Consider the following 12,287-nt stretch of genomic DNA (forward strand, 5'->3'; position numbering starts at 1 on the left):
CTCCAAGCAAAGAAGAGGACGCCGCTGCCGCCATATCCCAAGCCCAAGTCCTAGAAGCAGCTGCGCGACAGGACGGCGGGGAGCTACCGTACAGACGGATAGCCTCAGAGGATCCAGTCCAACGCACTGAAGACTACGTAAGGAGCCTCTTCAGTGTAAATACCAGCGCACCATCTCAACACGGAGGGAGTGACTTTATAGACACCGAAGATTTGCTGGGGCCACGAGGAAAAGACGCTGCTCCGTCAGTGGTGCACGCTGCCTGGGATAGCCACAGCCGCAACAGTGATCCACACGCCAGCGCGCACAACAACTACAACAGGCTCGCCATCCAGGTACACCCACACGGGAAAACACAGCCCCCCACACCGACCAGCAGTCGTCACGCATCCACGCCAAGGAAGAGGCGACCGCACAGACCCTCCCAGCAACTACCTCAGAACGGGACAAACACGCCGATGCCTCAGGCCTGACAGACATTGTCAAGTACATGATCCGGCGTGACCTGGTGCAAGCAGGACTCATCAGCTTCGACGACCGCCCTGAGAACTACCGGACGTGGAAGTTCACGTTCAAAGACGCAATCAACAGCTTGGACTTCTCAGCAAGGGAAGAGCTCAACCTGCTATTCAAGTTCCTGGGGAACGAATCCAGGGAGCACGCAAATAGACTGCGGGCGGCAAACGCGCACCAACTCCAAGTAGGTCTTGACCTAGTGTGGGAAAGGCTAGAAGAGTCCTACGGCAGCCCCGAAGCAGTCGAGGATTCGCTCTTCAAAAGAGTCGACATCTTCCCCAAGATCACAACTAAAGACTACTCGAAGTTACGAGAGCTCGGGGACCTGCTGCAAGAACTGGAGTTCGCAAGGAAAGACCATTCCTTAATAGGTCTCAACGTCCTAGACTCAGCTCGTGGAGTGAGACCCATCCTGGAGAAGCTACCCTTCAACCTCCAAGAAAAATGGATCTCACAAGGCTCCAAATACAAAAGGGAGAAGCAAGTCGTATACCCCCCATTCTCATTCTTCTTGAGCTTCATTCGCGAAGCAGCAAGGACGAGGAACGACCCCAGCTTCTTCTTAGGTGCGCAAACCACATACAGTGCAAGCAGCCTGAGGAACGAGAGACCAGTAACGAGATATGGTAACACCCAAACACCCATCTCGGTCCGCAGGACGGACGTGCCTCCCACGACCCAAACTACTCCCGATCAGTCGGTCACCGGAAGCAAAGAACCAAGGGACCCAAACAGGGAATGTCCCATACACAAGAAGCCACACCTACTCAACAAGTGCTTTGGGTTCAGAATGAAGTCCCTAGAGGAACGCAAGAGGTTACTTGGAGAATTCGGAGTTTGCTTCAGGTGCTGCGGTTCCACGACTCACATAGCCAGGGACTGTAAAGAAGAGATCAAATGCACAGTGTGCGAAAGTGACAAGTACGTGACAGCGTTACACCCAGAGGCGCTGACACTCCACCAACTCAAGAACCCATCCTCCATAGCGGAGCATGGCGGGGAGAAAGAAGAAGGAGAGTCAACATCCGTCACATTTCAGCGCACTGAGGTTTGCGGAAAAGAAGGTGACAAAATATCCTGCTCCAAAATATGCCTTGTCGCAGTGCACCCCCAGGGACAACCTGAGAAGGCTTTTCGGATGTACGCAATCCTCGACGACCAGAGCAACCGATCGCTGTTCAGGTCAGAGTTCTTCAACATGTTTAACATACAAGACGGTGCTTCTCCTTACACTCTCAGAACGTGTGCAGGGCGAATGGAGACCACAGGGAGAAGAGTGAATGGCTACACCATATGCTCAATAGACGGCAAAGTGAACATGGCCCTTCCCACACTCATCGAGTGCAGCCACATGGCCACAAACAGGGACGAGATTCCCACACCAGACATGGCACGCCATTACCCGCACCTCAAGGGAATAGCCAACTACATCCTGCCGGTAGAACAAGGTGCCACGATCTTGCTGCTGCTCGGCAGGGACATCATGAGGGTACATAAAGTCCGTAAACAGCATAACGGACCCCACAACGCGCCATACGCCCAAAGACTTGACCTAGGATGGGTGATAGTGGGCAACGCGTGCACCGACAAAAAGCACGGGCAAGACTATGTTGATGCCCGCAGAACGGTAGTAACAGAATGTGGACACATATCTCTCTCTGAACCATGTCTTGGCCATCTCCAAGCGACCGAAGGGCCAAGTGAAGAGAAAAGACAAGGTCATCAAAAACATCCTCACATCGGGGGGATGTGACAATGGCCTAGGATGCTTAGCGGTTCAGATAACCAAGGATGACGAGTCGACTCCACCGGAGGAAGAAAGTAACCTCCCAAAGGAGACCGACAAAGGGGTCATCCAAAAGACAATAAACAATCGGACGATCCTCTCGCGAGCAATGGCACGGCTAGGACGTACAGTCGTTCCTCTCCACAGAGTATCCAGCGATAAAGCAGCTAGCTGTCACGGCTGGCATAACCACAAAAGATTGTGCCCTACAGGTGAAGCCACAGTGTCAAAAAGACTGTCCTCTCACACGTCTAAAAAGAGACAGCCACAGAGACATTTCATAAAGGGATTTGCTAGGGCAAAATAGACTGTTTTTCATCATGTCCAAGGAGAGAACAACCTCCTGAGGGCAGTCAACAAAGAGATACAAAGGCGTATCACCAAAATACGTGGAAACGTTCTCTTGCAAGAGAAACGCACCAATGACTTAGGGTGTACAGCGTTCCAGACCACAAAGAACGACGCCCTCTTTACTGGACTAGATTCGACAACCAGTCTTCCAGGAGTGTTGTTCCGCTTCCGCAAGGGGCCAAAAGTCATCTCCTTCTGCCAAACGCCAGGTGATAGAGCGACAGGCTACCACGACTGGCATACCTACAAGGGGATGCATTCTGTGGGTAAAACTACAGAGACAAAAAGACTGTTCTCTCACAAGGCTAAAAGGAAACAGTGCCAGAGACTTTTACACAAAGACATTGTGGTGCAACCAGCAAACCTGGAGCTGTGCATCCACCCTGCATCCTTTACCAAAGAACCTTGACCAAGGGACCTTGATACTAGTGATACCGGTCGGTGTCACATCGCTATGTGGACATGGACTCTTGCATCGTTTGAGAATGTGATGTTATCTTTGTTATGCATTGCACATATGTTCCACATAGTCTGTTATATAGTGGTATCTACAGATACCAGACGGGGAGTGTCATGGAACCAGAAGTACCTTTCTGACTCACCTCCCTCTCTCCTTTGCATCTTCTGCCTGTCAGATCTTATTCCCAGCTGCATGGAGTTTGCACACACATACTGTGCCTGTGTAACTTGCAACAATGTTGCATTTCTTGCCTCTGGGCATGGAATCAGTAAGCTGCTACTGCAGTTTCTGAGATCCTCACCAGAATGGGCTAGTCTGCCCCCCTCCTGTTTGTTCAGAGATAGTCTGCCCCTAGACTATTCCTTTACTCACACTGCCCCTCACTTCCTTTTCCACCCTGGAGACAGTGAGTACAAGACCCTTCTCTGTTCATTCCCCATGGTGAGGCCATCTCTTTTTACAGGTTTCTAACTAATAATCACCACTACATACCATCCACAAGTATCTGTATCCTGCTGCCTTTTCCCAATAAAGTGGAGGAAATATTACAGGGCTTGGAGTGATTTAAAAGGGAACTGTGTTAATGCTATCGGGAGCCATTCACACATCAAACGTGACCCTGGCTTCAGAAAAGTTATCCCACCTCCTGGCAGTCTGTTATCCCACCTCCTGGCAGTCTGTTATCCCACCTCCAGGCAGTCTGTTATCCCACCTCCTGGCAGTCTGTTATCCCACCTCCTGGCAGTCTGTTATCCCACCTCCTGGCAGTCTGTTATCCCACCTCCTGGCAGTCTGTTATCCCACCTCCTGGCAGTCTGTTATCCCACCTCCTGGCAGTCTGTTATCCCACCTCCTGGCAGTCTGTTATCCCACCTCCTGGCAGTCTGTTATCCCACCTCCTGGCAGTCTGTTATCCCACCTCCTGGCAGTCTGTTATCCCATCTCCTGGCAGTCTGTATCCCACCTCCTGGCAGTCTGTTATCCCACCTCCTGGCAGTCTGTTATCCCATCTCCTGGCAGTCTGTATCCCACCTCCTAGTAGAAATATCATCATTCACCCCTCCCTCACTTTTGCCCCCAGTTCTCCGCCTTGTTATTGTTGTTGCCTTTTACAATAAAGAACAAAAAGAAAGAAGACTCTGTGCCTTTGCCACCTGCCTCTGCCACTACCACCTGCCTCTGCCACTACCACCTGCCTCTGCCACTACCACCTGCCCCAGTGTGCAGGAGTCAGAATATATACACACACTACTGTTTTAGATTATATATGTGCCCCTTTTATTCTTCCCTTATATTTCTTGTGTCCCTTCAGCAGACAGAGGGGCAGAGAGGGAGAGGGACAGATGCACAGGGGTAGAGGGGCAGAGAGGGCGAGGGACAGATGCACAGGGGTAGAGGGGCATAGAGGGCGAGGGACAGATGCACAGGGGTAGAGGGGCAGAGAGGGACAGAGGCACAGGGGTAGAGGGGCAGAGAGTGACAGAGGCACAGAGGTAGAGGTGCAGAGAGGGAGAGAGGCAAAGGGGTAGAGAGGCAGAGGCACAGGGGTAGTGGGACAGAGGCACAGGGGTAGAGGGACAGAGAGACAGAGGCAGAGGGGTAGAGGGGCAGAGAGAGAGAGGCACAGGGGTAGAGGGGCAGAGAGAGAGAGGCATAGGGGTAGAGGGGCAGAGAGACAGAGGCACAGGGGTAGAGGGGCAGAGAGACCGGGGTAGAGGGGCAGAGAGACAGAGGCACAGGGGTAGAGACACAGAGACCCACCCCCCCAATCCACATACTGCTGGTCGCTGGGCTGACTAGGACTTCGAGGGTCTTCTGGCGGCTCCCGTGATCCACTGGGGTGTCTGAAACACAACCAAAGGTAATAGGGAGGGCAGAAATAATACACGTGCGCAGGGGATAATGGGGAAGGGCAGAAATAATACACGTGCGCAGGGGATAATGGGGAAGGGCAGAAATAATACACGTGCGCAGGGGGTAATGGGGAAGGGCAGAAATAATACACGTGCGCAGGGGATAATGGGGAAGGGCAGAAATAATACACGTGCGCAGGGGGTAATGGGGAAGGGCAGAAATAATACACGTGCGCAGGGGGTAATAGGGAGGGCAGAAATAATACACGTGCGCAGGGGATAATGGGGAAGGGCAGAAATAATACACGTGCGCAGGGGATAATGGGGAAGGGCAGAAATAATACACGTGCGCAGGGGATAATGGGGAAGGGCAGAAATAATACACGTGCGCAGGGGGTAATGGGGAAGGGCAGAAATAATACACGTGCGCAGGGGATAATGGGGAAGGGCAGAAATAATACACGTGCGCAGGGGGTAATGGGGAAGGGCAGAAATAATACACGTGCGCAGGGGATAATGGGGAAGGGCAGAAATAATACACGTGCGCAGGGGATAATGGGGAAGGGCAGAAATAATACACGTGCGCAGGGGGTAATAGGGAGAGGCAGTTACCTGGATTTATGGGGTAATAAGGCAGCGCTCCCCCACAGGCTTCATCTTCTGTCTTGACAACGACCACCACATAGAAACCATTATTGGTGAAATCTTTTCTCTAGAGAAACATGAGAGGTTAATGAGAAAGGGGGAGCGAGGGGAGAGAGGAGGGGCGGCGATGGAGGGGGGAGGCAGAGAGAGGGGGGACAATAGAGACAGAGGAGGGGCGAGGAGGGTAAGAGAGGGGGGCGAGGGAGAGAAGGGTGGAAGGGGAGAGAGGGAGAGAAGGGGGAGCGAGGAAGACTGAGCAATAGAGCGGGCGAGGGAGAGAGATGGGGGGAAGAAGGAGAGAGAGGGGGGAAAGGGAGAGAGAGGGGGGAAAGGGAGAGAGAGGGGGGGAAAGAGGGAGAGAGAGGGGGGAAAGAGGGAGAGAGAGGGGGGAAAGAGGGAGAGAGAGGGGAAAGAGGGAGAGAGAGGGGGAAAGAGGGAGAGAGAGGGGGGAAATGGAGAGAGAGGGGGGAAAGGGACAGAGAGGGGGGAAAGGGAGAGAGAGGGGGGAAGAGAGAGAGAGGGGGGGAAAGAGGGAGAGAGAGGGGGGAAAGAGGGAGAGAGAGGGGGGAAAGAGGGAGAGAGAGGGGGGAAAGAGGGAGAGATGGGGGGGGAGAGGGGGAAGGGGGGGAGAGGGGGAAGGGGGGGAGAGGGGGAAGAGGGAGAGAGAGGGGTGAGTGAGGCAGAGGAAGGAAAGAGAAAGGGGAGGGCTAGGCTGGGAAAGTGGTGTAGAGGTAGACTGGCGGCCGCCGGTGTCACCTGCACTGTGATTGCTGCTTTCTTGGTCATAGTCTGATACATGCCGATAAACGCCACATTATTATCCAGGTCGTACACCGGGCACTGAGAGGCGAGAGAGGTCCCAGGTGTAAAACACCCGCACACCCGCACACCCATCTCACTCCCACACCCGCACACCCATCTCACTCCCACACCCGCACACCCATCTCACTCCCACACCCATCTCACTCCCACACCCGCACACCCATCTCACTCCCACACCCGCACACCCATCTCACTCCCACACCCGCACACCCATCTCACTCCCACACCCGCACACCCATCTCACTCCCACACCCGCACACCCACCTCACTCCCACACCCGCACACCCATCTCACTCCCACACCCGCACACCCATCTCACTCCCACACCCGCACACCCATCTCACTCCCACACCCGCACACCCATCTCACTCCCACACCCGCACACCCATCTCACTCCCACACCCGCACACCCATCTCACTCCCACACCCGCACACCCATCTCACTCCCACACCCGCACACCCATCTCACTCCCACACCCGCACACCCATCTCACTCCCACACCCGCACACCCACCTCACTCCCACACCCGCACACCCATCTCACTCCCACACCCGCACACCCATCTCACTCCCACACCCGCACACCCATCTCACTCCCACACCCGCACACCCATCTCACTCCCACACCCGCACACCCATCTCACTCCCACACCCGCACACCCACCTCACTCCCACACCCGCACACCCATCTCACTCCCACACCCGCACACCCATCTCACTCCCACACCCGCACACCCATCTCACTCCCACACCCGCACACCCATCTCACTCCCAGGCCACACCCGCACACCCATCTCACTCCCACACCCGCACACCCATCTCACTCCCACACCCGCACACCCATCTCACTCCCACACCCGCACACCCATCTCACTCCCAGGCCACACCCGCACACCCATCTCACTCCCACACCCGCACACCCATCTCACTCCCACACCCGCACACCCATCTCACTCCCACACCCGCACACCCACCTCACTCCCACACCCATCTCACTCCCAGGCCACACCCGCACACCCATCTCACTCCCACACCCGCACACCCACCTCACTCCCACACCCGCACACCCATCTCACTCCCAGGCCACACCCGCACACCCATCTCACTCCCACACCCCCATCTCACTCCCAGGCCACACCCGCACACCCACCTCACTCCCACACCCGCACACCCATCTCACTCCCACACCCGCACACCCATCTCACTCCCACACCCGCACACCCATCTCACTCCCACACCCGCACACCCACCTCACTCCCACACCCGCACACCCATCTCACTCCCACACCCGCACACCCATCTCACTCCCACACCCGCACACCCATCTCACTCCCACACCCGCACACCCATCTCACTCCCAGGCCACACCCGCACACCCATCTCACTCCCACACCCGCACACCCATCTCACTCCCACACCCGCACACCCATCTCACTCCCACACCCGCACACCCATCTCACTCCCAGGCCACACCCGCACACCCATCTCACTCCCACACCCGCACACCCATCTCACTCCCACACCCGCACACCCATCTCACTCCCACACCCGCACACCCACCTCACTCCCACACCCGCACACCCATCTCACTCCCAGGCCACACCCGCACACCCATCTCACTCCCACACCCCCATCTCACTCCCAGGCCACACCCGCACACCCACCTCACTCCCACACCCGCACACCCATCTCACTCCCACACCCGCACACCCATCTCACTCCCACACCCGCACACCCATCTCACTCCCACACCCGCACACCCACCTCACTCCCACACCCGCACACCCATCTCACTCCCACACCCGCACACCCATCTCACTCCCACACCCGCACACCCACCTCACTCCCACACCCGCACACCCATCTCACTCCCAGGCCACACCCGCACACCCATCTCACTCCCACACCCCCATCTCACTCCCAGGCCACACCCGCACACCCACCTCACTCCCACACCCGCACACCCACCTCACTCCCACACCCGCACACCCATCTCACTCCCAGGCCACACCCGCACACCCATCTCACTCCCACACCCCCATCTCACTCCCAGGCCACACCCGCACACCCACCTCACTCCCACACCCGCACACCCATCTCACTCCCACACCCGCACACCCATCTCACTCCCACACCCGCACACCCATCTCACTCCCACACCCGCACACCCATCTCACTCCCAGGCCACACCCGCACACCCACCTCACTCCCACACCCGCACACCCATCTCACTCCCACACCCGCACACCCATCTCACTCCCACACCCGCACACCCATCTCACTCCCACACCCGCACACCCATCTCACTCCCACACCCCCATCTCACTCCCAGGCCACACCCGCACACCCATCTCACTCCCACACCCGCACACCCATCTCACTCCCACACCCGCACACCCATCTCACTCCCACACCCGCACACCCATCTCACTCCCACACCCGCACACCCATCTCACTCCCAGGCCACACCCGCACACCCACCTCACTCCCACACCCGCACACCCATCTCACTCCCACACCCGCACACCCATCTCACTCCCACACCCGCACACCCATCTCACTCCCACACCGCACACCCATCACTCCCACACCCGCACACCCATCTCACTCCCACACCCGCACACCCATCTCACTCCCACACCCCGCACACACCCATCTTACTACCAGCCCACACCCGCACACCCATCTCACTACCAGCCACACCCGCACACCCATCTCACTCCCAGGCCACACCCGCACATCCATCTCACTCCCAGGCCACACCCGCACACCCATCTCACTACCAGCCCACACCCGCACACCCATCTCACTCCCAGGCCACACCCGCACACCCATCTCACTCCCAGGCCACACCTGCACACCCATCTCACTCCCAGGCCACACCCGCACACCCATCTTACTCCCAGGCCACACCCGCACACCCATCTCGCTCCCACACCCGCACACCCATCTCGCTCCCACACCCGCACACCCATCTCGCTCCCACACACCCATCTCACTCCCACACACCCATCTCACTCCCACACCCGCACACCCATCTCACTCCCAGGCCACACCCGCACACCCATCTCACTCCCAGGCCACACCCGCACACCCATCTCGCTCCCAGGCCACACCCGCACACCCATCTCGCTCCCAGGCCACACCCGCACACCCATCTCGCTCCCACACCCGCACACCCATCTCGCTCCCACACCCACACACCCCATATCTCACTCCCAGCCCACACCCATATCTCACTCCCAGCCCACACCCTCACCCATCTCACTCCCAGCCCGCATCCTCACCCATCTCACTCCCAGCCCACATCCTCACCCATCTCACTCCCAGCCCACATCCTCACCCATCTCACTCCCAGCCCACACCCATCTCACTCCCAGCCCACACCCATATCTCACTCCCAGCCCACACCCTCACCCATCTCACTCCCAGCCCACACCCATATCTCACTCCCAGCCCACACCCTCACCCATCTCACTCCCGGCCCACATCCTCACACATCTCACTCCCAGCCCACACCCATCTCGCTCCCACACCCGCACACCCATCTCACTCCCAGCCCACAGCCATATCTCACTCCCAGCCCACACCCGCACCCATCTCACTACCAGCCCGCACCCATCTCACTCCCAGCCCGCACTCATCTCACTCCCAGCCCACACTCATCGCACTCCCACACCACACTCATCGCACTCCCACACCACACTCATCGCACTCCCAGCCCACACTCATCGCACTCCCAGCCCACACTCATCGCACTCCCAGCCCACACTCATCGCACTCCCAGCCCACACTCATCGCACTCCCAGCCCACACTCATCGCACTCCCAGCCCACACTCATCGCACTCCCAGCCCACACTCATCGCACTCCCAGCCCACACTCATCGCACTCCCAGCCCACACTCATCGCACTCCCAGCCCACACTCATCGCACTCCCCAGCCACCCACACTCATCGCACTCCCAGCCCACACTCATCGCACTCCCAGCCCACACTCATCGCACTCCCAGCCCCGCACTCATCTCACTCCCAGCCCACACTCATCGCACTCCCACACCACACTCATCGCACTCCCACACCACACTCATCGCACTCCCAGCCCACACTCATCGCACTCCCAGCCCACACTCATCGCACTCCCAGCCCACACTCATCGCACTCCCAGCCCACACTCATCGCACTCCCAGCCCACACTCATCGCACTCCCAGCCCACACTCATCGCACTCCCAGCCCACACTCATCGCACTCCCAGCCCACACTCATCGCACTCCCAGCCCACACTCATCGCACTCCCAGCCCACACTCATCGCACTCCCAGCCCACACTCATCGCACTCCCAGCCCACACTCATCGCACTCCCAGCCCACACTCATCGCACTCCCAGCCCACACTCATCGCACTCCCAGCCCACACTCATCGCACTCCCCAGCCCACACTCATCGCACTCCCAGCCCACACTCATCGCACTCCCAGCCCACACTCATCGCACTCCCAGCCCACACTCATCGCACTCCCAGCCCACACTCATCGCACTCCCAGCCCACACTCATCGCACTCCCAGCCCACACTCATCGCACTCCCAGCCCACACTCATCGCACTCCCAGCCCACACTCATCGCACTCCCAGCCCACACTCATCGCACTCCCAGCCCACACTCATCGCACTCCCAGCCCACACTCATCGCACTCCCAGCCCACACTCATCGCACTCCCAGCCCACACTCATCGCACTCCCAGCCCACACTCATCGCACTCCCAGCGCACACTCATCTCACTCCCAGCGCACACTCATCTCACTCCCAGCGCACACTCATCTCACTCCCAGCGCACACTCATCTCACTCCAGCGCACACTCATCTCACTCCCAGCGTACACTCATCGCACTCCCAGCGCACACTCATCGCACTCCCAGCGCACACTCATCGCACACTCATCGCACACTGTGCCACAACTGCACCGCACCACCACTGTCCATCACACCACCATGCCACACTGTGCCACCAGCACCACAGGCAGTACCACGGCCAGTACCCCACCTGGATGTCCTGTATGGAGATGACCGAGCAGGGGAACGCCGTAGGAGAGGAGACCTTCACAATCACCGAATCCATCCCCTCCGGGAAAGCATACTTAAAGTACTGCAAGGGGGAGAGAGAGGAGGTGGAGAGAGGGAGAGAGAGGAGGTGGAGAGAGGGAGAGAGAGAGAGAGAGAGAGAGAGAGAGGAGAGAGAGAGAGAGAGAGAGAGAGAGAGAGAGAGAGAGAGAGAGAGAGAGAGAGAGAGAGAGAGAGAGAGAGGGAGAGAGGGAGAGAGGGAGAGAGGGAGGAGGGAGAGAGAGAGGGGAGGTAGAGAGAGAGGGGAGGTAGAGAGAGGGGGGGGGAGGTAGAGAGAGATAGAGGGAGGGGAGGTAGAGAGAGGAGGTAGAGAGACAGAGAGAGGAGGTAGAGAGACAGAGAGAGGAGGTAGAGAGACAGAGAGAGGAGGTAGAGAGAGAGAGAGAGAGACAGAGAGAGGAGGTAGAGAGACAGAGAGAGGAGGTAGAGAGAGAGAGAGAGAGAGAGAGAGAGAGGGGAGGTAGAGAGAGAGAGAGGGGAGGTAGAGACAGAGGGGAGGTAGAGAGAGAGGGGGGGGAGGGTAGAGAGAGAGAGGAGGGAGAGAGAGAGAGAGGAGGGAGAGAGAGAAGGGAGAGAGAGAGAGAGGAGGGAGAGAGCGAGAGAGAGAGGAGGTAGAGAGAGAGGAGGTAGAGAGAGGGGAGGTAGAGAGAGAGAGAAAGAGAGAGGGGAGGTAGAGAGAGAGAGAAAGAGAGAGGGAGGTAGAGAGAGAGGGGGGGGGAGGTAGAGAGAGGAGGGAGAG

At 57.9% G+C, this 12,287-nt stretch overlaps 1 protein-coding gene across 1 annotated transcript in view; it reads right to left on the minus strand.

Annotated features, from left to right (window-relative positions):
* The window catches only part of LOC142477126 (SID1 transmembrane family member 2-like), a gene marked incomplete at its 3' end in the record, with an annotated part of 50,908 nt that extends 39,290 nt beyond the window's left edge, over positions 1–11,618 (minus strand). The window contains exons 1-4 of the mRNA XM_075582181.1: positions 11,472–11,618; positions 6,368–6,451; positions 5,579–5,678; positions 4,892–4,957 (exon numbers count right to left, since the gene is read on the minus strand). Coding sequence (XP_075438296.1) covers positions 4,892–4,957; positions 5,579–5,678; positions 6,368–6,451; positions 11,472–11,546 — 325 coding nt within the window. The remainder of the gene's footprint in view (positions 1–4,891; positions 4,958–5,578; positions 5,679–6,367; positions 6,452–11,471) is intronic.
* Between the last annotated feature and the right edge of the window lie 669 nt (positions 11,619–12,287).

This window comes from Ascaphus truei, unplaced genomic scaffold, assembly GCF_040206685.1.
Source record: "Ascaphus truei isolate aAscTru1 unplaced genomic scaffold, aAscTru1.hap1 HAP1_SCAFFOLD_1968, whole genome shotgun sequence".
Lineage (NCBI taxonomy): Eukaryota > Metazoa > Chordata > Amphibia > Anura > Ascaphidae > Ascaphus > Ascaphus truei.